Source organism: the organism of the source record quoted next, unplaced genomic scaffold, assembly GCF_019419815.1.
Source record: "Pyrus x bretschneideri cultivar Hongxiangsu unplaced genomic scaffold, Pyrus_bretschneideri_v1 Contig24, whole genome shotgun sequence".
Taxonomy (NCBI): Eukaryota; Viridiplantae; Streptophyta; class Magnoliopsida; order Rosales; family Rosaceae; genus Pyrus; species Pyrus x bretschneideri.
The window spans coordinates 492,174-514,682 of record NW_025999546.1 but is presented as its reverse complement, the minus strand read 5'-3'; the positions used below and the strand labels follow the sequence as shown (position 1 = coordinate 514,682).

The 22,509-nt window shown below is 33.4% G+C and overlaps 2 protein-coding genes and 1 non-coding gene across 3 annotated transcripts; 2 read left to right on the top strand and 1 right to left on the bottom strand.

Annotated features, from left to right (window-relative positions):
* The first annotated feature begins 781 nt into the window (after nt 1-781).
* LOC103951680 (mechanosensitive ion channel protein 10-like) lies at nt 782-10,581 on the top strand. Its single transcript, XM_048586070.1, has 6 exons — nt 782-2,190; nt 6,444-6,567; nt 6,811-6,907; nt 8,066-8,262; nt 9,435-9,637; nt 10,097-10,581. The coding sequence occupies exons 1-6, from the start codon at nt 992-994 to the stop codon at nt 10,365-10,367; spliced, it is 2,091 nt and encodes a 696-aa protein (XP_048442027.1). The 5' UTR covers nt 782-991; the 3' UTR covers nt 10,368-10,581.
* A 4,302-nt stretch (nt 10,582-14,883) lies between these two features.
* LOC103951678 lies at nt 14,884-17,463 on the top strand. The gene is made up of 4 exons (XM_009363109.3): nt 14,884-15,042; nt 15,522-15,648; nt 15,752-15,824; nt 17,048-17,463. The coding sequence occupies exons 1-4, from the start codon at nt 15,015-15,017 to the stop codon at nt 17,315-17,317; spliced, it is 498 nt and encodes a 165-aa protein (XP_009361384.1). The 5' UTR covers nt 14,884-15,014; the 3' UTR covers nt 17,318-17,463.
* A 420-nt stretch (nt 17,464-17,883) lies between these two features.
* LOC103951677 lies at nt 17,884-20,613 on the bottom strand. The gene is made up of 4 exons (XR_007258940.1): nt 20,410-20,613; nt 19,799-19,868; nt 19,613-19,705; nt 17,884-18,176 (listed from the first exon to the last, which is right to left on the bottom strand). It is a non-coding gene; the product is annotated as an uncharacterized LOC103951677 (transcript).
* Nucleotides 20,614-22,509: the final 1,896 nt, after the last annotated feature.

Here is a 22,509-nt window from a genome sequence, read left to right as displayed (position 1 = left end):
GACCGTGGTTGATCTTGATGAAGAACAAGTGCTTTCCCTTTGTCAGATTGAATTCCAGCAACCATGGCACTACCGAATCATCAAGCTTTACTGTAACAGAAGTGGAGACGATGGAGAGAAGACTAGTAATCGGCGACTGAACAATCTGTAACTGAGCTGCAGTGACCATGTTGCAGATTTCGTGAACAATCATTGACTGAGACGTTTGATCAAACAGTTGGTGGGCAGACGAGAAGAAACCAACTTTCTGAGCGACTGGTATGTTTTCCGTCACCAAAAATATCACAGAGAGAAGCAAACTAGAGGGTAGAGAAGAGAAAGAAATGCTTTAGAGGTTGAGCGGAAGCACCGGATCGGCCGGCGATGATACCATATTAAGATAGCTGAAATATGTTTTAAGAAGAGAGATAAAGGAGATGAGAGAAAATTGTATCAGTAGAGAATGTTTTTCTTCATTAGGAACCATACGATTTACATTGTTCACTTATATAGAAGTTTTCTAAACTTGCAGAGCAAGTACTCCTCTTTAACTACCTCCTTATATCAACTAACTCACTCTAACCAACTCCCTCTAACCAAAGCACCAGATTCTAACTAACCAACTATATGTATAACAACCTATTTAATCTTTTGACAAGTGGCTTTGTTTTGACCATTGATAACTTCCTCACATGGATCACACTTTTGAACTTCATCCTTCTTACAAAGTGTTCCCCACAAAATTAAAGTAATGATTCATAAGTAAAACATGAGAATTGCAGTCTTCATCTACAATCTAGAATATTTAGTGGAGAGAGAGAGACAGAGAGAGAGAGATAGAGAGTGTCAGAGAGAGAGAGAGAGAGAACAACATCTTGCTTCCATTGATCAATGATGTTTTCTTCTTGAATCTTTTATCCTAGAGGGAACCCAACAGATTTCCAGTCTTCCATCCAAGTATACTTTTGTTTTTTGTTTTTTGTTTTTTCTTTCTGAGAGTTGAAGGCAAGCCATGGAGGTCCAGAAGAGCAACACAGAGCATGTGATAGTCACCATAGACCAAGCAAACCCTAAACTCAAACAGTCACCCCAACCAGACTCAAATATTTCAATCCCACAACCCTTACCAAGTGCAAAAACCCTTAGACGCCTAAACTTCTCGAAGCCCCGGTCACGGTTTGAGGAGATTAAGTACCCTTTGCCACCACGAACAATTCTCGAATCGGAAGAACTCCAACACTTAAACCCATCCCAAGAAAATTACTCGTCCACGGATGAAGATGACGATGAAGACTGGTACGAAAATGAAGACGATGAAGATGGTGACGGCAAGCACGGAAAGCACCGAAAGAGAAGGAAGAGAAAGATAAACAAGCGAACTGTAATTGAGTGGACTTTGTTTCTCATAATAATGACTTGCTTGGTATGCTCCCTAACCCTAGATGTTCTGAAAAATAAAGTGAAATGGGATTTGGAGATATGGAAATGGTGTCTAATGGTCATGGTTTTGTTTTGTGGGCGTTTAGTCTCTGGTTGGGTTGTGGGGTTTCTTGTCTTTCTCATAGAGAGAAACTTCATGCTTAGAGAAAAGGTACTCTACTTTGTGTTTGGTTTGAGGAAGAGTTTCCAAAATTGTGCTTGGTTAGGCCTTGTTTTAGTTGCTTGGACGATCATGTTCCCTGACAAGCACAGCAAGGTCCTCAAGAAAGTCTTTCGTGCTCTTATCGCCGTGCTAATAGGAGCCACGATATGGCTGCTTAAGATTTTGTTTGTTAAAGTCTTGGCATCCTCGTTTCATGTAGCTACATTCTTTGATCGCATGAAAGAGAGTGTTTTCCACCACTATATTTTGGAAACCCTATCTGGGCCTCCACTAGACGAGGACGAAAGGGAGCTTCCCAATCATCGTTTTCAGGCTTCGAGGTCGTTGCCCGCAAGGCTGAGAGACAAGTCTCATCCAGTTTCAAGGTCTTATAGGCGAGAAGGGTCGAGGAGGATTGACATGGACAAGCTTAGAAGGTTGAGCATGACGAGAAGAGCAACGGCGTGGAGCGTGAAGAGGCTTGTAAACTACGTTAAGTCTTCGGGGTTGTCCACGATTTCGAGAACTATAAATGATTTTGGAAATGCAGAGTCGGAGATTACAAGTGAATGGGAGGCCAGAAATAGTGGTCGAAGGATTTTCAAGAACGTTGCCAAGCCTGGTGCTAAGTAAGTTTTTCACTTTTCACTTTCCCTAGCTAATATACTTTTACTTCCACTTAATAATTTACATATTTAAAATAGCATATGGTGCATCCTCAGTGAGTACTAGATTAAGATATCACGCCAACCCTCTTTATTATTTTTTTGGGTTCTTTAGATTTAAACCCTTGCAACTTTTAAACTCTAGACAAAAACCCATATATATTATAACTTCTAAATAAAACCCAAATTTTAAAGATGATGTCATGTTAGATAAAAGATGTCCATGAATTTGTGTTTATTTACAAAATCATGCCACCAAATCTCTTATACATTTCTTTTTGCTAGACATTTAATTTGTTTAGTATATTTTTTATATTGTGTGAACTCCTCCAATCCAAAATCTAATTAGATCAAATATATACGGACATATATTCTACATTTATGTATACTAATACCATAAAAAGAAGTAGGTAAATTAATTTTGTCACAAATTTAAAAAGTAGGCACATTAATTTTCATGTAATTATACCGTAGGTAAATTATTTTCATAAAATCAAACAATAATAGATATTGTTTTCAAAAAATTAATTTTCATAGTAGGTAAATTTTTTCATGTACTTATACAGTAGGTAAATTATTTCATAAAATTAAACAATAGATATTGTTTTCAAAAAAATTAATTTTCATAGTAAGTAAACTATTTTCATGTAATTATACTGTAGGTATAAAATTAAATAATTGATATTGTTTTCATAAAATTAATTTTCATAGTAGGTAAATTATTTTCATAAAATTAAACAATAGATATTGTTGAAAATAAACACTAAATTAGGTATATTCAAATTGAAATTTATTGTAGAAATTAAAAAAAAAAATTCCAAATTAATTCCTCTATCTAGACCCATATTTCATGGCTACAAGGCCTTGCCAAATTCAATGCACGTGATCAATTAAAACAAAATTACAAGAACTTTCCATACTAGCTTAGAAGGGGTATATTAGGGATCCAAAAAATATAAAAACGGACATACAAACTTAATTTGGTAAGTTGATTAGTTGGATCCTAATCATTGGGTTTTATTCGAATAAATATTTTATGATGGGCTAGAGGCTAGAAAAAATGAGTTTGGAGGGGGAAAGTTAAATTTTCAGTTATTTTTATCACTTAATATATAGTAAGTGCTTGAGACACTACTGATGGTTCATCATACATTTGAAATAATTATATATATACATACATATATATATATATATATATATATATATATATATATATATATATATATATACGGTCGCTTTCTAACTTTTGCTTATTTTTTCAATTTTGGACCATGAAATGAACATGCTTGATGCATAGTTATCTCCTTGATTAATTTTTTATATACGGTCCCTTCTACCAGTTATCTCCTTGATTAATGGAATACTTTTCAAATATGAAACCCTCGAGTGTCACTTAACACATCCATTGATAATGTTTTTATGCTCTACTATATATAACGACATGCTTACTTACAAAAAATGAGAGATGAACAAGAATGGGTATGAGATAAACAATCCATGTACGTATATTAACGGGATATACACACCTTCATTTTAATGCTATGCCATGCTGGGACAGATTTATTTTTTCAATCACATTATTGTTAGTGAACACATAAATAAGAATGATACATATTCTTTCAAATTCCATTTATTATAAGTATACATGCCATAAAATTATTATGCATAGTTTTTCTATGCCTGGCCAACAAAAACAATAAATTTATTGTTTGTATACAAACAGTTCTCTTATTAGACGGTTTGAGATGTTGTGTTGTCTTTTATAATTTGATTTCAAATTCTTTTTAATGTTGAATGTTTATTAGACATAATATGTTCTATTGTGTGATATTATATTGGCGCCCTCAGAACACAGTATATATGCCAAATTAAAATCTTACTGAGGCTCAAAAGGTGTCTCATTTTTAAGTTTTTTTAGCCTACAAAAGTATGCATTAACTAGACTTGGTTTATGAGTACACTTGTTATATAATGATGATCTCTACTAATTAATAAAACACTCATTGTCAATCAAAATTCTATAAAAGTATCAGTTTAACCTTCTAATTAAAACAGAACATGAATAAGAAATATGGGGCAGAAATGTAATTTCACATAATCAAATTTTGCTGTTTTTTTTTCAAAGCCTCACCTACTCCTAACATATCTCTAATTAAAATAATAAAATAAAATAAAATAAAATATATAAATAAAAATAAAAAAAAACCTTCCCACTCCCACATTCTCTATCATTCTCTTCCTCTCTCCTTCTATTTCAAAAACAAAAATAAAAAATTCTCTCACACACTTTGTGTGTGCTCATATGCTAGTACTCTATTAAGAGAACCCTCCTTGTCAACTTTTTTCCCTTTTTTTTTTAATTTTGCCCTCACTTTTGATACACACTATTGACAAAAGAAGGGCAAAATAGTAATTTTGTACCTTTTAACAAAATGACAATCATATCCCTATTTTTCATATTTTACCCTTTTTTTTTTTGAGAAAATGACAATCATATACTTATTTTTCCAATTTTATCCTCACTTTTGATACACAATATTTACATAAAGAGGACAAAACAGTAATTATGTAATATTTAAAAAAAATATGCACTTATTAAGAGAAATTGTTCGCATACACAAAGTGTGTGCTCTCTGCTTGTAATGATGATACAAAGAAATCTTAGAGCCTCCTAATTGAGAGCTTCTTACTTATTTAATCAATAAGTGTAGTGTGTTTGATTAAAATTTTATGCCCTTTTAATTGGGAGCCATAGCACAATTACTTCAATATACAGAAATAAAGGGATTTTTCTTGCAATATATTAGTTGTAGTGTTGTACATATAAGAAGGGCACTCATTGTATTCATAATTCAGTATTTTAGCCAAAACGATTTTTAAACTCACATAGCTCTTCACTTTGGTTCCTAAGATTTAAAATTGATAAAAATGGTTTCTGAGATTGTCCACCGTCAATCATTTTGGTCATATCTTTGGTAAATTGAGGGTGTTTTGTCAAAATAAACACTCCACTTGAACTGGTGTTTGTTTAATATAACGGAAATTTTTCACAAAAGCATAAAAATAATTGACGATGAACAATCTTAATTATCATTTATATTAATTTTAAATCTAAAAAACTAAAATTAAAAGTTATACCAATTTTAAAAACTATTTTTTAGTAAAAACCTTTCACAATCCAAATGTCAATAGTGGTTATGGCATCTACCCACGACTACCAAATGTCAATAGTGGTCATGGCATCTACCCTTATCATTCAACGCACGTCCTTGAGCACAATAGCGATTTGTGGGTATAAACCCTTATCATTCAACGTCCTTGAGCACAATAGCACCGTAGCGATTTATGGGTATAAATGGCACACAGCTGGCACACCTGGACACACGAGTTGGGTGGTGCACTGAAAGATGCACTACATTTCTGTAAAACTGTACCCTTATTTATTTATTGAATAATATTAATAAAAAATAAATATTTAAATAATAATTCAATCATCATAATTCATATTATTTGGTTTATAAAATTTAGTTTAAAATTTTAATTAAGTTGCATATTTGAACTCATTAAAGCCCAATTCGCATCATTATGCTTAATAAAAGAATTTTTTTTTAACAAACAATATTATTTATATTAAAGCAGAGGGGGTCAACTTAACTTCACAATGAGCTAGCAATAATGTGATTCAAAATTGCCTTTAGCGATAATCAAACCTAAGACCTTTCACTTATAAGTGAAGTGGAATACCACTACACCGTCATACTAAGTGGTAGATAAAAGAAATTAGACGTGTCTATTTATCTATCTATTTGGCTCTTCTTCCTAACATTATCCTTATTTATTTATTTAGTTTTTGTTAAAATTTAAGCATGCTCAACGACGTACGTTGAGAAACCATACTGATATAGTATCGAGTTTGATGGTATCTTAAAACAGTGAGGTATGGAACTCGAAACATGCCAAAAATCTGAATAATCTAAATTAACTAAGTTTCAAGTCCTTACAATAGTCTTTTTGGCTTGATTGTTTTCAATTGTTATTATATCTACATACTGAGCAATGAGCATGCATGAACTCATTGATATCATAATTTAGCTAACGTTTTGGTTTTAATTAGATATTTTTGTTTATGCACCGTATCCTTTAGATAATTGAGACCGACCAGGCCTCGATGAATACCATTCTCAAAGTTATATTTTTCTTATGGCGTCCTTATACAGATACATAGAAGAGGAAGATTTACTACGGTTCTTGAAGAGTGATGAAACTCACACCATATTTCCTCTCTTTGAAGGAGCAATTGAAACTGGAAAAATAACGAAGTCTTCCTTCAGAAATTGGGTGGTGAGTTTCAATAGTTTACAAATAGCAATTTCCTCGGTCAATATTTAATGATGTCGCCAGAAACTAAAGGAAAGAGACAACAAACATGGCACTAAATGAAATCAAAACAGCACACATTGAACTATATAGACATACAAAGCTAATTAAATTGCAGTGTGTGTCCGTAACAAGATCAGTTTGTCTGTCTAAATAGCATTACTCGTTCTCTGATAATAATTTAAGATTGTTTGACGGGTTTTATAGGTGTATGCCTATATTGAGCGCAAAGCATTGGCTCACTCCTTGAATGATACCAAGACTGCTGTCCAACAACTTCACAAGTTGGCGAGTGCAGTCGTAATTGTAATTACTGAAAATATGAGCACACCCCTTAGAATTCAATTTTCTTTAACTAAAACCCATCATGGTAAGTTTCTCTAACAAAAACCCAATGACTAGGCTCCAACTAAGTAATATCCATAATTAAGTTTGACTTGGCAAAATTTGTATTTGTTGATGTCTAAATTACCCTTAATAACACTTACTTTGGGTCTCTCACTTATTATCTACATTTTATTTTACATTATTTCATTCAATTAAATGTCTTCAAATACCTTATGGAGATTTGGAAAAAAAGTTAAATGTCATGATTCATATGCATTTAATAACAAAAATTTACATGATACCAATGTTCCTTATATATTTGTTTTCACATGATGCTAACAAGTAAATTAGTATATCCTACAAATATCAAAAAGTTATTTTATTCAAAATTATCAATATTTTAAATATAAAATAGGTAAATTATTTTGCACAACATATATATAATAACAATATAAGTTCCTAGTAAATTATGTAATGATACATGCAAAATAATTTACCTACAAAATAAATAAATATTTTTTATTCAAAATTAATTAAATACCAATATTTTGCAAATATATATATATATATATAACAATTTACCTACATGCAAAATAATTTACCTACAAAATAAAAGAATGTAGATTGATTGCACACTCTATATAATAATAACAAAATGTGGCTAGTATATATGTATTATCACATGAAAAATAATTTACCTACAAAATAAATAAATGTTTTTAGCCAATTGATTCAAAATTAATTAATTACATATTATTTTACATAAAAATATAGATAAATTATTTGCATGCATATATATATAATTTTAACAAAGTACCTAATACATACATGCAAAATAATTTACCTACAATGATTGTCAAACAAATAAACGAAATGAAACATATGATGGTAAGAGAAGTATAAAGTAGATAATTTTATAATAATAAGGCACTTATTTCCCACAATTATGGTGGATAATTAAATTCATTAATATAATTAGAGTGTTGTGGCACAATTGTAAATAGTTTGAAAATAATAGGTATTTAATTGTTTACATGGCAGTCTACTTCAAATTTGGGTTTTATTTGGATGTTTAAAATGATATGGGTTTTTGTCAAGGAAATAAGTGTTGCATGGACTTATATCTAAGGGACCCTTGTAATTATAACCGTGGTGAGCCTTTTGGTGATGGGTCTGGCCACTACTAAGGTGATCTTTGTTGTTACGTCTCAACTGCTGCTTGTGGGATTCATGTTCCAGAACATGTGCAAAACTATGTTCGAGTCCATCATCTTTGTGTTTGTGATGCACCCTTTCGATGTTGGTGATCGATGTGTGGTGGATGGCGTGCAGGTCAGATATATTTATATATTTTATTTTTTGGAATACCTTCTTTAGGAAATTATATTAACAACCCATTGTACAAACCTTTCTTCTTCATTCATCTCTTAGAAAAAAAAATTTCGATTATCTTGCGGTCCCAAATTATAGGTACGTACATAGAGAAGGTCTTGAGGAGTAATTTTTTGTAAAGATAATACTAGGAAGATCAAATTTTTAAAGGAAAACTAACAAAAGTAAAAAAAAACTTTAGTTTTAATGAAAGAGAATAAATAAACGTGTAGTGAATAGTATCTGAAAAAAATAAAAATGTGATTTTTCGTTAAAAATGAACAGAAAGTGTTTTGTTAAAACTACCAAATTTGCAAATCAAATGATGTGTCATCAATAAGAAATAAGCATGTTAATTAACACTTAACTAATAATTCAATCATCAACATCTACATCATTTGATTTCTAAAATTTTGGCCGGCTGAAAAATTTGGCCGAAAAAGATGCAAACTTGTGGTGACCCACGACTTTCTAGAGTGTAAATATAATATTGTGAATATGATAATAACTTACAAAAAGAAAAGGTGTTCTGAGTAGGGGATGGAAAGGAATACATGTTTTCTAAGGTGTAAATAAAATAGAAAATACAATTTCATAAAATAAATAATAATCTCATGAAAGAATGAAAATTTAGAGCACTACAAATAAATGAGGCTTAAAATTGAGCAAAAATTAGGATAATCTGTTGTCACAAGTCTTAATGTTGGAGATGAAAAAAGTATTGTACGTCAAATTATTTAGGGTAATGTTTAGGTGAGGTATTTTCAAATTTCAAGCATTTATGCAAAATTAAAAAAAAATAGCCACAAAAAGATGGATGTTAGAAATTAGAAAATGCACTACATGAATATTACAAAGATACGTAAAAGAGAATTATAAATGACTCATTCATTTCAAATTCTCCTCGCATGCCTCTTGATCAGCTCATGTAGTGCCCTTTCCTCCTATTTAACTTTTTATGATGTATTTCTCCATCACTATGCCTTAGCTGAATTCATTAGAATTTACCCTTAGTGAAGAAAATAAAGTAACCCTATCAATACTAAACATTGCATAAGCATGGTTTTGGAATTGGCCTTGTTATTTCCTCTAGGATCATATAAATTTAACGTTGAATACTTATTTTTATGCAGATGATTGTAGAAGAGATGAACATTTTATCAACCGTTTTCTTAAGATACGACAATGAGAAAATATACTACCCAAATTCTGTGCTTCTTACAAAACCAATTAGTAATTTCAGAAGGAGTCCAGATATGGCTGACACTGTTGATTTCACAATTGATGTCTCTACTCCAGTTGATGATGTTTCTGCACTCAAGAAGTCCATACAATCGTAAGCAACCCATCTCATCTACTATGCATATATATTTCCATTTTTACTAGGTTACATGATCGAAATTATTAAGGTAATATATATACTTCACGCTGATTATAAAAGCTTAAGTTTAAGTTTAATATATCGTTACCGTTGAATTATATGTATGTCATATGCTAAACCTTTTTCTGAAAATAAGGATAGATTAGTTGCAATAAACAACATTTATATAATAAGAATAGATTAGTAATTTTACACATTCAAATAATAGAAGAAAAAAAAAATCAACTCTTCCACACTTCTCTCTAAATTTTATATTCCATATTTTTCTCTCACATGCATGCAACATGTAAACTTGTTAGTCTTTTACTATGAAAAGTCACAGGAAAACACTTTAAACTACAACATCATTACATATTTTAACACTATGTTGAGGAATTATTTTTTGGTTACAAATGTTGCATGGAATTTGTGCAGATACCTTGAGAGCAGGCCGAAGTATTGGAACCAAAAACACTCAATCCTAGTGAAGGAGATAGAGAATGTGGACAAGATGAAAATGACGCTGTGTGTTCAACACACCATGAACCATCAAAATTATGGGGAAAAGAGTGCTCGAAGATCAGAGCTTGTGTTCGAGTTAAAGAAAATTTTCCAAAACCTTGGCATAAAGTACCATCTTCTTCCTCAAGAAGTAAACATACCGCAATTCAACACAAGCAACGGAAGGTTAACCATGGCTTCTTAATCACTACCATTTTCCATCAGGGCCATGAAAATTTACCTGCACTTCACTATGTTAGACATGTTTGTCCTTTGTATGCCTAACTTTAATGAATCATACATTGGAGATGCAACTAATGGGGTTTTCAAGCACTTGGAATTTTACTAAAAACTATTTGCAATCCTGACTTTTTTGTGCAACCCTCCTCCTATATACTTCTTTCATTTACAATCTTCCTCTTATTGGTCAGTATTCAACAAATTCAAACCTATTTTTTCATGTTCCAAATTGGAACTGTCAGTTACATAGCACCATTAACTCTAACATATTTATTATATTTATATGACATAAAATTAATAAACATTTGATATTCTCTTCTCACAACGGTCCGTCGGTCCCTCAATTCATATATCATTCCAAAATTCAAATTAATTTAACAACAATAAGATTTGTAAAATCTATCTTATTCTCTATTTTGTGTGAAAGTTGATACAAATCATGTTTCATTTGTTTGTTGTTAATTACTACGGAACTATTTAATTATAAAGAAAAGTCATTTTTTGTATGACGGATATTGTTGTTGATGGTATATGAGGTCTTTGGTGATAATCCAATGATTGTTAATGTTGTTAATTCTGCTTTAGAGTAGAGTGGTTTGCTTTTCAGGAGAAAACAGTACATGTGTTTACACCTCCAACCACGACAACCCACATTTAGCATCATCGTTGCCTCCACTTTTTATCACAAATGATCTTTAGAATTGATCATCACCATTAAGATGATCCTTAAATTGAAAATCAATCAATGTAGTCCTTGAAAATAGATATCACAAATCAATGTGATCATTTTGTCACAATTATGTTAAAAATCATGTTAAGTGGTGATATGGCACATAAATAGGGCCCTGCCACATAAGTCATTTTTTCTCACAAATGATCCTTGAAATTGATCTGCGGCATCAAAATGATCCCTGAAATTGACCTACGACATCAAAATGGTACTTCAAATTGAAAATTGATCAATGTAGTCCTGCAAGTAAGTGTCTCAAATCAATGTAGTCATTCGGTCACAATTTTGTTATATGCTGATTTGACACATAAATGGTCACACAAGTCTAATTAAACTAAAAACAATTACAAATAGGCTTAATAATTTAATAGTTAATAAAAATTGTCAACCAAAAAACCCAATTCGGCAATCATCTCCGATCCTAGTCCACATTTCTCTACCTCGTTCGCTCCCTATTCTCAAAAAAAAAAATCTCAATACACCTATCTTCACACACTTCGACACCTTCACCTAATTGAACCTGGATAGATATCACATTTGGTGACGGCTTGGCCGATTGGCAACAACTTATGGGACATGACCGTTGATATTTAAGCGATCAACTTCCTCACAACCTTAATCTTAGAGAGCTTGTTCGGCACTTCCTGGTGGTTTGGTGATCCAAAGAACGACGATGTCTGCCTTGAGATAATGAGGTTATGACCGAGGTGCATCTATTGTTGGTTGAAAATATTTCCATATAGGCCTGGATTATGTCTTGTACCTTTGAGAATTTATGGAAGAGATCTCTCTTCGCAATATGCCCTACTATAAGAAAAAAAAATTCCATTGTGCAAAAAAGTATTTAGACAAATTTTTTAATTAATTATTAAATCCACATCAACACATAACAAATTTTTTTTTTACAGAATTGTGGTGGAAGGATTATATTGATTTGCAACACCTATTTTCAAGGACTACATTGATCGATTTTCAATTTTAGGTACCATCTTGATGATTTGAGTCAATTTTAGGAATCATTCGTGATAAAAACCCGCAAATCTTGTGGGGTCAATTTATGCCACATTAGCACTTAATGAAATTTTAATGGAATTGTGACGGAAAAACAATATTGATTTGCAACACCTATTTTTAGGGATTACATTGATTGATTTTTAATTTTAGAGACCATCTTGATATTGAGGACCAATTCCAGAAACCATTTGTGATAAAAACTCTAAATCTTACTATATGTGTTTACATTATTTTTCATACTGACATAACTTTTAAATAAAATTTATTAAATGCTGAACTAGTTGATTTTATCGTTAAGGATTAAAAAAAAAAAACCATCATTTTTTATTTTTTATTTTATTTATTATATATATATGTGAAGATTTTCATATGTTTATGGGCCCTTGCCTATGGACTTCCCTCCCCTTGTGTCATTTCGTAATCGAACATCTTCTGGTGTGTGTCATTTTATTTTACTTTTTTGCTCCAAATGTGTGTAAATATATTTGGCTTATCCTATCTTCATGGTGACAAGGTAATTAGAAAGTAGTCTCTATGGTAAAAAAATTAAGATTTAAATCTTCATGTTGTAATCCGTTAGTAAATTTGATCTAAAAGTGATTTTTTTGTTAAATATAGGAGAAAATGTACATTAACGTGTGTACAATCTTCTTTCTCATCTCTCAACTCTCTCTCTCTCTCTTTCTATAATTTTGTATTTCATTTTCTTTCCATTTCGGTATATTGTATTTTGTATTATAGAGGAACACCTCAAGAAAGCCAAACATAAATTAGCATAGCTCTTTGCACACGCTCTTCGCACATGATCGTTCATCTAAATTTCTACTGCACCATAATCAGTCGCCTTATCTAACACCAAGTCACCTTCTTTCTATTAAAAATTAAAATCAACACGTTAGCGCACCACATTCATTCCATAACATGTACATTCTTCAATATAACAGCTCAAAAAATTGCACAAACAAATTAATCAAAAATTGTTCAAAAATATGTAAAGAGATTGAATTGATTAATTACTTTATTAACTTGGAAGAAGGCTTCTTGTTAGCCAATGAAACTCTTTAAACAACTCCAAAAGCACTTTCACCCAACTTTTTTCCTCAAAATAAAATCATCATGCAAACCCACAAATATCAACACAAAACCCGCTTCAGATTTTCAATCAAAATTTATAACTTTAAACAAAAATCAACCAAAAGTTTCACCTTTTTGTAAGTGGGTCCGAAGAGCCTCTCAATAAATAGTATGATCCAATCAACTCTAATTTGCAGAATCAATGGCAATGGAAGACGAGGACAGAAGGAAGAAGCATAGCTCCAATTTATTTTTTTGTATATAATTTCTTTTGTAAAATATATTTGTTGCTTACATCCAAGAGCATGAGCTCATATATAATTGATCGCTCAACTAATACTTATTATTTAATCTACTAATACATTACTAATTGTGATCAAGATAATCACAGATTCATACCATTAGCTGCTTCTGTTGTCTGACCAAGCCGCTGCACCAAAGCCTAAACTCTAACAGCATTCCTTTGCTTATAAATTCTTCAGTCCAACACTGCTTGTAGGGTGACTTCCTACACTAGACCTTCCTCTGTGAACACTAGCAGGGTGGTGGACGGAGCAAATTACGGAACCCATGTACTGGTCCAGTTGAAGCAATCTATGTGCTTGCTGACATGCAAGATATGCAAAATACAGCATCCCGAAATAGAAGAAAGTGAACAAATTACGGAGAGCAAAGAGACGAGGAAGAAGAAGATGCACACGTTAAAGTACATTTATACCTCTACATTTAACAGACATTTGACGAACAATCACTTTTGGACTAAATTTGCTAAAAGACTACATCACGAGGGTTTAAATCCTAATTTTTTTTTTTTTTTTTACCACGAGCCCATCTTTCGATTAACTTATCACCATGAGAACCGTTTATCCGATTAGACCAATATATTTTTATATTACATTCATCATCACTCATTAGTTGTAGCAAATCAAAACTTGGAATTACTGTATGCTTGACTTCTTGGTTCGACTCAGCGCCGGAAAACAGTTTTATTTGTGCTTCATTATTGTTTTTCATTGGTAAACTTGTTTTTGTTTTCATATAAAATATTTATATTGGTATGTAATAGAAAATAATGAGAAAATGCAATTTTTTTTAACGATACGTAGCACTTATTCATACAAAAAATTAATAGATGAAATTAAAAAAAAAATTAATGGTTATGCAAATTATATCTAATAGTTAAAACATCCGTAACATAAAATTATTCTTGAGTACCGAAGCATAATAACTGTTAATAATTAGATATCAAATTCGTGTAAAACCTCCAACTTAAAATACTTGGCAAGTTATCCATTTTTATTTGTTATATTTATTTGGGTTAATCTCAGTTTATTACCTGAAGTTTTATAGTTTTCAACATTTAGTATATAAAGTTTTTTTTCATTCCAGAGTGGTACCTAAAGTTATAATCTTGGGATACTTTTATATATCTGTTAAGGTTGCTGTTAAACCAACTGTTAACTGATGATGTGACGCCTACATGGACAATAAATGGGCACCACGTGGATATTAAAAAATTTTAAAATAATTAAATAACTGAAACTAAAATATTAAAAACCTTGTAAAACTTAATAGTAGTAAACTAAGATTAACCCTATTTATTTTGTCCGGGGCGGCCTTTGCACGGTCCAAGTGTCTCAAACACAGTGGACCTTGTCGTAATGATTACGCTGCCTGAAAAAGTCAAAACAAATCTCCGATGCCAAGGGATCACCACCTCCTCTTACTCTCTGATTCTCAACTTATCATCCAACCAACTCGCAAAAATCTCTGTACTGAGCTCACTACTGCGCCATGGGACAGATCCTCGACAGATTACAAGGTACAACTCTATTCCTTCGACATCGTGTTAATGTTTTCTTTCCGGTTCTGAGTTTTCCCTGTTTTCTGTTGGGTTTTATTTCTTTTTCTTCCTTTTCTGAATCTGTAGTTTTAGTTTAGATGCCTTCTCCAATCTCCATCCTTGAAAACTTGTAGGATCTGCAAATGATGTTGAACTGTGGATTCATGTGTTAGTTGTTTTGGTGATCCAGCTGAAAGTTACCTTTTTGAATACCCATGTTTCCATTTATCTTGTTCTTGTACTGGATTTTATGTATCAATTTATAGTATGGTGTATGGATATCATCAATTTGATATTTCTCTATGCGACATCGAAAAATAGCATTATTATCCGTAAGTAAGTTTGTAGATATCCGTCGGCACAGACAGTCTGCCATGTTATGTTACAGGTACCGGACATGAAGCAACCGTTAATTACATATATGTTTATGAGGTATCTGATACTTTTCTGGATTGCAGGTAAGCAATGGAGGCGAAAGCAAATAAGGAGGATTACAGATAAGGTGTTTGATCATTTTAAAAATGAGACAGGAAGGGCTAGCTTGAATTTTGAGGATCTGTACATCGGTGTACTACTTGTGTACAAGTGAGGAGCTTTTCGTGCTAAACGTATTCCGATTGTCTTTTTAACTGATTGTTAAATCATGCTGCTAATTTTAGCTGATTGTTGTTTAATCTTCCTGTTCTAGTGATATCAATAAGCGTTTACCCGGCCCGCATTTTGATCCACCCTCCAAAGATCTAGTCAAAGCTATGATGCAGGTACTCTAGTTTTTTTCGTTGGATACAATCAAACGGTTGAAATGAAATTTGTTAGACTCAAACCATTTACAAATAGGATAATATCTTTTGAAATTTCAATGGTATGTATCCAATTTAGCAGCGGATTTCATGTACATCTGTTATGTTTCTTGAGTTAAGGTGCTGTGCTGCAAAAGTCAAGTTGTAGTTGTAGTCCCCAGTATTAGGCAAATAAGATTCGTGATCCAATTTTTGTTTTCGGTTATGGAAAGCTAGTTATCTGCACATATTCTTATAAGTTTTTCAATCTTTTGAGCACAGTGAGTAATTAGTAATTACTCTCGCAAGCGATGTACCTTTCATTCGTATCTTTGGTGTGTAAATTTCAATTCTAAACTTCTGACAGCTAGACCAATATACCATACCTTTTATCTTATGCATGGAAAATGAACTGATACACGTTTAAGTTGCTGTGGTCAGAGAGAAGCAACTCTCAGTCCTTGACGTAGTCTGGTTTAGCAGGATGTGACCGGTTTGTTTGAGGTTCTATATGCGCAACCAATTTATTCTGCTCTGTTTAGACTTTAAGTTTCTTCATCTTCTGATTACCGAAGTTCAGTTTGTTCCGATTAAGCACTTAGATGTTAGAAACTTTGAAGATAAGTCCGTTTGGCTGCAAAATTCATCTTGTTTCAGTAGGCCTGTTGGCCGAGGCACTGAAGAAAGTCTTCACCTGGCTAGTTCTCTGAAAAAGGGAACCTCTTTCATAAACTGTTTCTAATGCCTACTTATATTTTAAATTTCTGTCGAGATATCTTGCCTGAAGGCATGAAATGATGAGAAGGTTGATTGTCGTTTGCGGTGTGCATGTCAGGTCGGATGCTATAAAATTTTGTGAGTTAAGTATCGTTCATGTCTCATTAGCAATTCCCTAGTTCAGGAAATGTGATTGAAACATGGGATTAATTTTGGATGGTGTTTGGACATTGATGGAAACTGTGTTTGTCGACTTTGGTTGTTTAAGTTTCTGCTGTTTGTATACAAAGGAAGATTGTTGTTGCTGCTGTTTGTTAGGCAAGAATCCACGTTGAGAATCTGTCTAAGGTGTCTCGTTCAGAAAACCTATAAAAACCGTCGGGAGACTCTGAGCTCGTTATTCTCTTTTAGAAAATGTTCAATCAACGACTTTCCTTCAGAGAAACTCGTTTGATTCGTTTAATAATGTTTACCCTTGATATTTGCAGCAAAATGATCTCAATCTTGACGGAGAAATTGACCGGGAAGAGTTTGCGAAGTTCATCAAGCAGTTGACAGCAGAGACGTTCGTTGTAGTCAGTCAGGGACTCATCCTCACACTGGTTGCAGCACCAGCGGTGGCAATGGCGACGAAGAGAGCTACTGAGGGCGTACCAGGGGTCGGAAAGGTCGTGCAAAGGTTACCCAATTCAGTTTATGCATCCCTTATAACTCTTACTGTCCTGTTGTTTCAGCAAGCGCGCCAGGAGTTCGATTAGCCACAAGTTTGTTCTCAGTTCAATCCTTCTATGGTCTATTCAGGCAGACTTTATCATATAGACAATCTGGGTGTGTGTGGTTTCCAATAATGTAAAGGGAGAATGGTGTTTGAACTTCTCATATATAAAGAGTAATCTTTTTGGAAGTTAACCGTTTTAGTTTGTCCTTGTAACTGCCACGAAATTTCTTTAAGAACACTGCTTGACTCGTTACTCGTAAGGAGTCATTGCTCTTTACTCGCAACTTGTAATCCAATGCACAAAAAGAAAGATGTTTGCACGCGTGATTTGTCCGCGAGGAATGCCAATTTAAAGGGATGGATTGGTGCCAAAATCGTTACCTTTCCTTAACCCCAAACTCTGCAGTCCCTTGGCAGTTGGTGCTAGCCAACCGATGGATTGGTGTTTGGGAATATCTTGTTCCGACCAGATAACTCTTTACCGATTCGATTTTTGCTCGGTGTATGTTGTCAAAGTGTCTCAGTAGGAATAGGTTTCAGATTATGAAAGGCCAATTACCAAAGCCAATCATTCAAATCTGGACTCTTACCATACAAAACGATGCATTTTTGGCGAAACGATAGATAATTATGGTTATCTAAAAAATATGAACACAATGTACGAGCAAAATTACAGACGTACTACAGAAAAAGAAAAGGAAAGGAAAATCTACGACATAACGCCCCTCTCCTAAAGTTGCCACAACTATTCTTCTACAAAATATCCATGGTAGAAACTGACATTTCAGAAATAAACAATGAGCAGTGTCGATGGGGTACCAAAAGCAAAGAAAAAGAGTCCTGTAAACTCCAAAGCCAATAGGAGTCTGCAACAAGAAGCGGTTCACCCGTTCATTATCCTGTTTCACAGCACCAATTAAAGTATCAAATCATTCATTATCAATAATTTCCCAAAGGGCTGTGTCCTTGCAAGAAAAGGTCAGTCTGACTGACAAAAGTCTCTAAACAACAAATTTTCGAGCTAAATCTTAGTTTTAGTCTTCTGATTCGAAAAGCTCAAAGGAGTATAATCTCTTCCCGTTAAAAAAATTGAAAACTTTGATTAAATTTAAACCTATGAGAGGAATACAAGATTTGGACGGATACGTGGACAACTATAAAGGTTAGTTGTAGCTTTCATTCTAACAAATTTTATATTGGTTGAGTTGTTAATTAAAACATTGTAACCAAATTTTACCTACATGTAGATGAAAATTTAATATTTCAATAAACCAGTTGGACATCAAGACATACTCAAATCATAATGTTTACTTGATGCTGAGCTGATATCAGATACACCATTCGTGGTGTGTCCATATTACAAGGACTTCCCTTGTATCCATTTGAGAAACTTAAACCCCCTATCATTATCTTCTGGTAAGCATACTCCTCGTGATTCTCTATGTTATATTGAGGACAGTTCTGTAACTATTGACTCTACCCAATTTCTCTTCTTTGAAAATGTACCATTTCTTGCAAGAGGCTTGTTCCTCAGTTAGTTAAGAGCGTTAACCCCATGCACCCATGGTTCTCAGTTCAATTGCCACCACCCCCATTATCTCCTGTAGCCTAAAGAAAAACATGACCAATTTTCAACAAACTTTGGCCAGGAACAAGTTTTCTAGGTCCCCATAATCCTTCTTTACTCATCAAAATCGAACTAGATTTGATATATCAGCTTATAATATATATATATATATATATATATATATATATTAATCATTTACCCCTATTCAGCCATATGGAAAATAAAAAAGGAACAAAACTCACTCAGAATTTAGCTTTCCCTTTGGGCTTCTGTGTTTCTGAGATTTGGAACATTCTCTCTAGTATTTTAGCTGATTGGAAAGCAGCTGTTTTCTGAGTCATATGTCTTGGTTTATATTCGTTGAGGTAGAGTATATACCAATCTTTTTCTTTACTAATGTGTTCCTGGGTTGGCATTTTACCCACCAACAGTGTACTTGTTTTATTTTTAAAAATTGACAAGAATTGACACTTAAGACTACTTTGTATACGGATACAAAAACACATCATTTTGAAAGTTTCTCCTATAATTCTCCTTAAACAGCAAAAAATTAATTTGTCGTAAGCAATAGATAAGAGAGAAAATAAAATGCATGGAAAAGCATGTTGCAAACAGAGGCAGAAGTCAGTCAAAGGTAATAGAAAAAGGACTCTTTCGTTGACAGGATCATGGTAAGCACTCAAGCCATCATTAGCCCAATGAAAGGTAATGATAAAAAGGAATCGTCTATCTTTATCATTCAAATACAACACTTGGTAGGCATTTTACCTTAAGAGGCTGTCGAACTATAACCATCACAAACAAAGTCATATCAAGAAGAATTCAGATTTCCTAGTCTTGCTTTAGCCAAATCAATTTGTTCTGCACAATAAACAATCAAGAAGAAAATCATTTTGGCTGCTTAAAGTTTAAACGAATAGAGAAATACCATAGATTTGATGCAAAACTTGTTACTTTGTTCAGATGCCGATGCTTTCTCGATTGTTGTACGAAAAAACAAGTTGCCATTCTTCTGATAGACACCCTGTGATCAAAAAAAAGTATATTTACATCTCTGTAAACTAACAAGGCACTCCAACCAAACAAGATGACGAGAAGCGCAATTGGCAGTTGAGCTTGTACTTAAATTGCTATTAGCGAAGATCAATGCAAGCCTAATTGCTATTATCTGTTACTTCTAGCTAGAGTTTTCCATGAACAAAATCATAGAACTTTAAAATGTAAGTACCAATTTCGCAAAATTTAACATTTACGCAGACATGAGTTAGGCCAATTGGCCATTTGCACCCGGTTTCGAATCTTCTTCTCCGTAAATAAGAGTAGTTTAGAAAAAAAAAAATATCATCTTTTCGACGAAGAAAAAACAAACACATGCTCACAAAGGATAGAAATTTTTAGCACGGATGATAGGCAGGGCATAGAAATCGACAAAACTCTGTTATTGCATATCAAATTACAAGAATTAATTGACCAAATAAACAAAATATACAATAAATTTTGGTTTTTCGTTTCGAAATAAATCATATATATATATATATATATATATATATATATATATATATTACCCGGGAAGATGAAAGAGCACCGAGCTCTGCAATTGCGACCTCGTGGCTCCGTATCTGCTTCAAGAGACCGAGTTTGGGGTCCGCCGCCGCGGAAGAGCTAGAATTTGCCTTAAACGATGACGGCGGAACAGCTGCCATCTCTGAGTCTGTTTTGTGGTTCTTCAGTCTTCTCCGACACTGGTCCGCAAAATAAAAATTAGAGAAGCTGGGGAGAATAATAGTTCAGAAAGTTTCTTGCTCTTCACAGTTCGCATAGATTTGGGCCAAGAAGTTTGGTTTGGGCTCAGACTCGACTGTAGTTTGGATCATTTATTTATGGCCTTTAAAAAGGCCCACTCAATGGCCCTTAAAATAGCTTTTAATCAACTGAGAGAAGGGTGAATTGGGTTACGTACCCAAAACTAGAGGGGTTCATAAGTGTACAGGAAATGATAAATTGACAGATGCCTCTTTCAGTCTCTGTTACATAAGTTAGATAACAAAAATTAAACTCATTAAGTCTCAAATTTTAGCACTTGCAATTATACGAATCAAATGACAATATAGCATATAAGCACGAATATCATCTCATAGAGATCGAATTGATTCTAAAATCTTACTAACTAAGGTGTAGTCAAACTAAGATTTTAAAGGATTTTAAAAGTGATAGATTTGATAGGATTTAGGAGGATTTAAGACTCCTACAAAATTCATAGGGATTTTAAAGAATTTGAATGGATTTAGTTTGTAGATTTTGGTGGATTGTGGTAGATTTTCATATAATTTTTTTATTGAAAAAAAAAAAAGGAAAAATCTTTCCTCTTGCCCAAGGTTCTAAAAAACGTTAGACGCTAGTCCGGCAGTAAGCTGGGGCCTAGCGTCTAGGCGGGTTAGGCGGATTTAAGTATATTTATTACAAAATAATTAAATTTACCATATGATATAAAAATAAACACGAAAAATATGTTATTTCTTTTTTATTATTATTATTTTAAAGAATGGTATATGTGATGTTAGAGTTTTAAGCATGGTATGGTGTGGTCTTAATGAAAGGAAAGTCTCAAAAAATCCCCATCTCTATTTAGGATTTCCGAAACGACACAATTTAATTTTTAGAATGAAATAATAAAATAAGATATTTTGAAGAAAATTAGTATTTAATGTTTTTTAAAATCCCTCCACCTAACCTCCTCCACATCATCCAAGGTTCCAATATGTGGAACCACACCAAAAGATTCATGCCACAGTTCCCAACCTTTCTCACATAACCCAACCCTCAATCTATATCAGACACAATGTGAAAAAATTAAAAGCAATTGAATAATAAGTGTCGGGATACACGCACCAACACATTTGATGCATTGGAAAGCTAAAAGCCTATATTTTGGTTTTTTTTTTTTTTAGCGTTTCTTCTTCCTCCTCTCTCACTTCTTCATCTTCTATCATTCTTTTGCTCTATAAATTCCCTCCTCCGATGTGGTGCAAGTTTGCACCCTTAACTGTTCTCTCTCTCTCATCCTCCCTCTTCTCTTTAGATCTTTCATTTTCTGCTAAAGATACAACACCGATTGGAAACGAAAGATAAGATGCCAATAACCACTGAAGACCAGAGAGTCAATTCGCCAGAAAAAAAAAACTACCACCTTGGCCACCGCCTAGGTTGCCTTCTAGGCCGCCTAGACCGCCTATAGAGCATCTAGGCAGGTGCCTAACTCCTACTCGATTCAACTGGACGATTTGGCCCAAATCGTAGCAGCACTTCACTGCCTAGGCCGATTTTTAGAACACTGCTCTTGCCCTAGTGTACTCAATAGCCACTTTATCCCCTCCCTATTCGGGTCCCCTTTCACACAACCATGGCTCAATCTCTTTCTCAATTGATAGATCGACATAACTTTGGTGAGCTGTTTTGAGCACCACACCACTAACAACCATCACCACCGACTACCTTTTTGCCATAGACGTACGATGTGGTACTTCAATAGTGCTTGTAGTACCACAGACATTAAAAAATCAGAATGACAAGAGAGTAGTATTAACCAAAATCCTAGATCGATCATGTCCTTCGATGATCATACATGCCTAATTAAGGTTTAAGGGTCATAATAAGCGATTCCACCA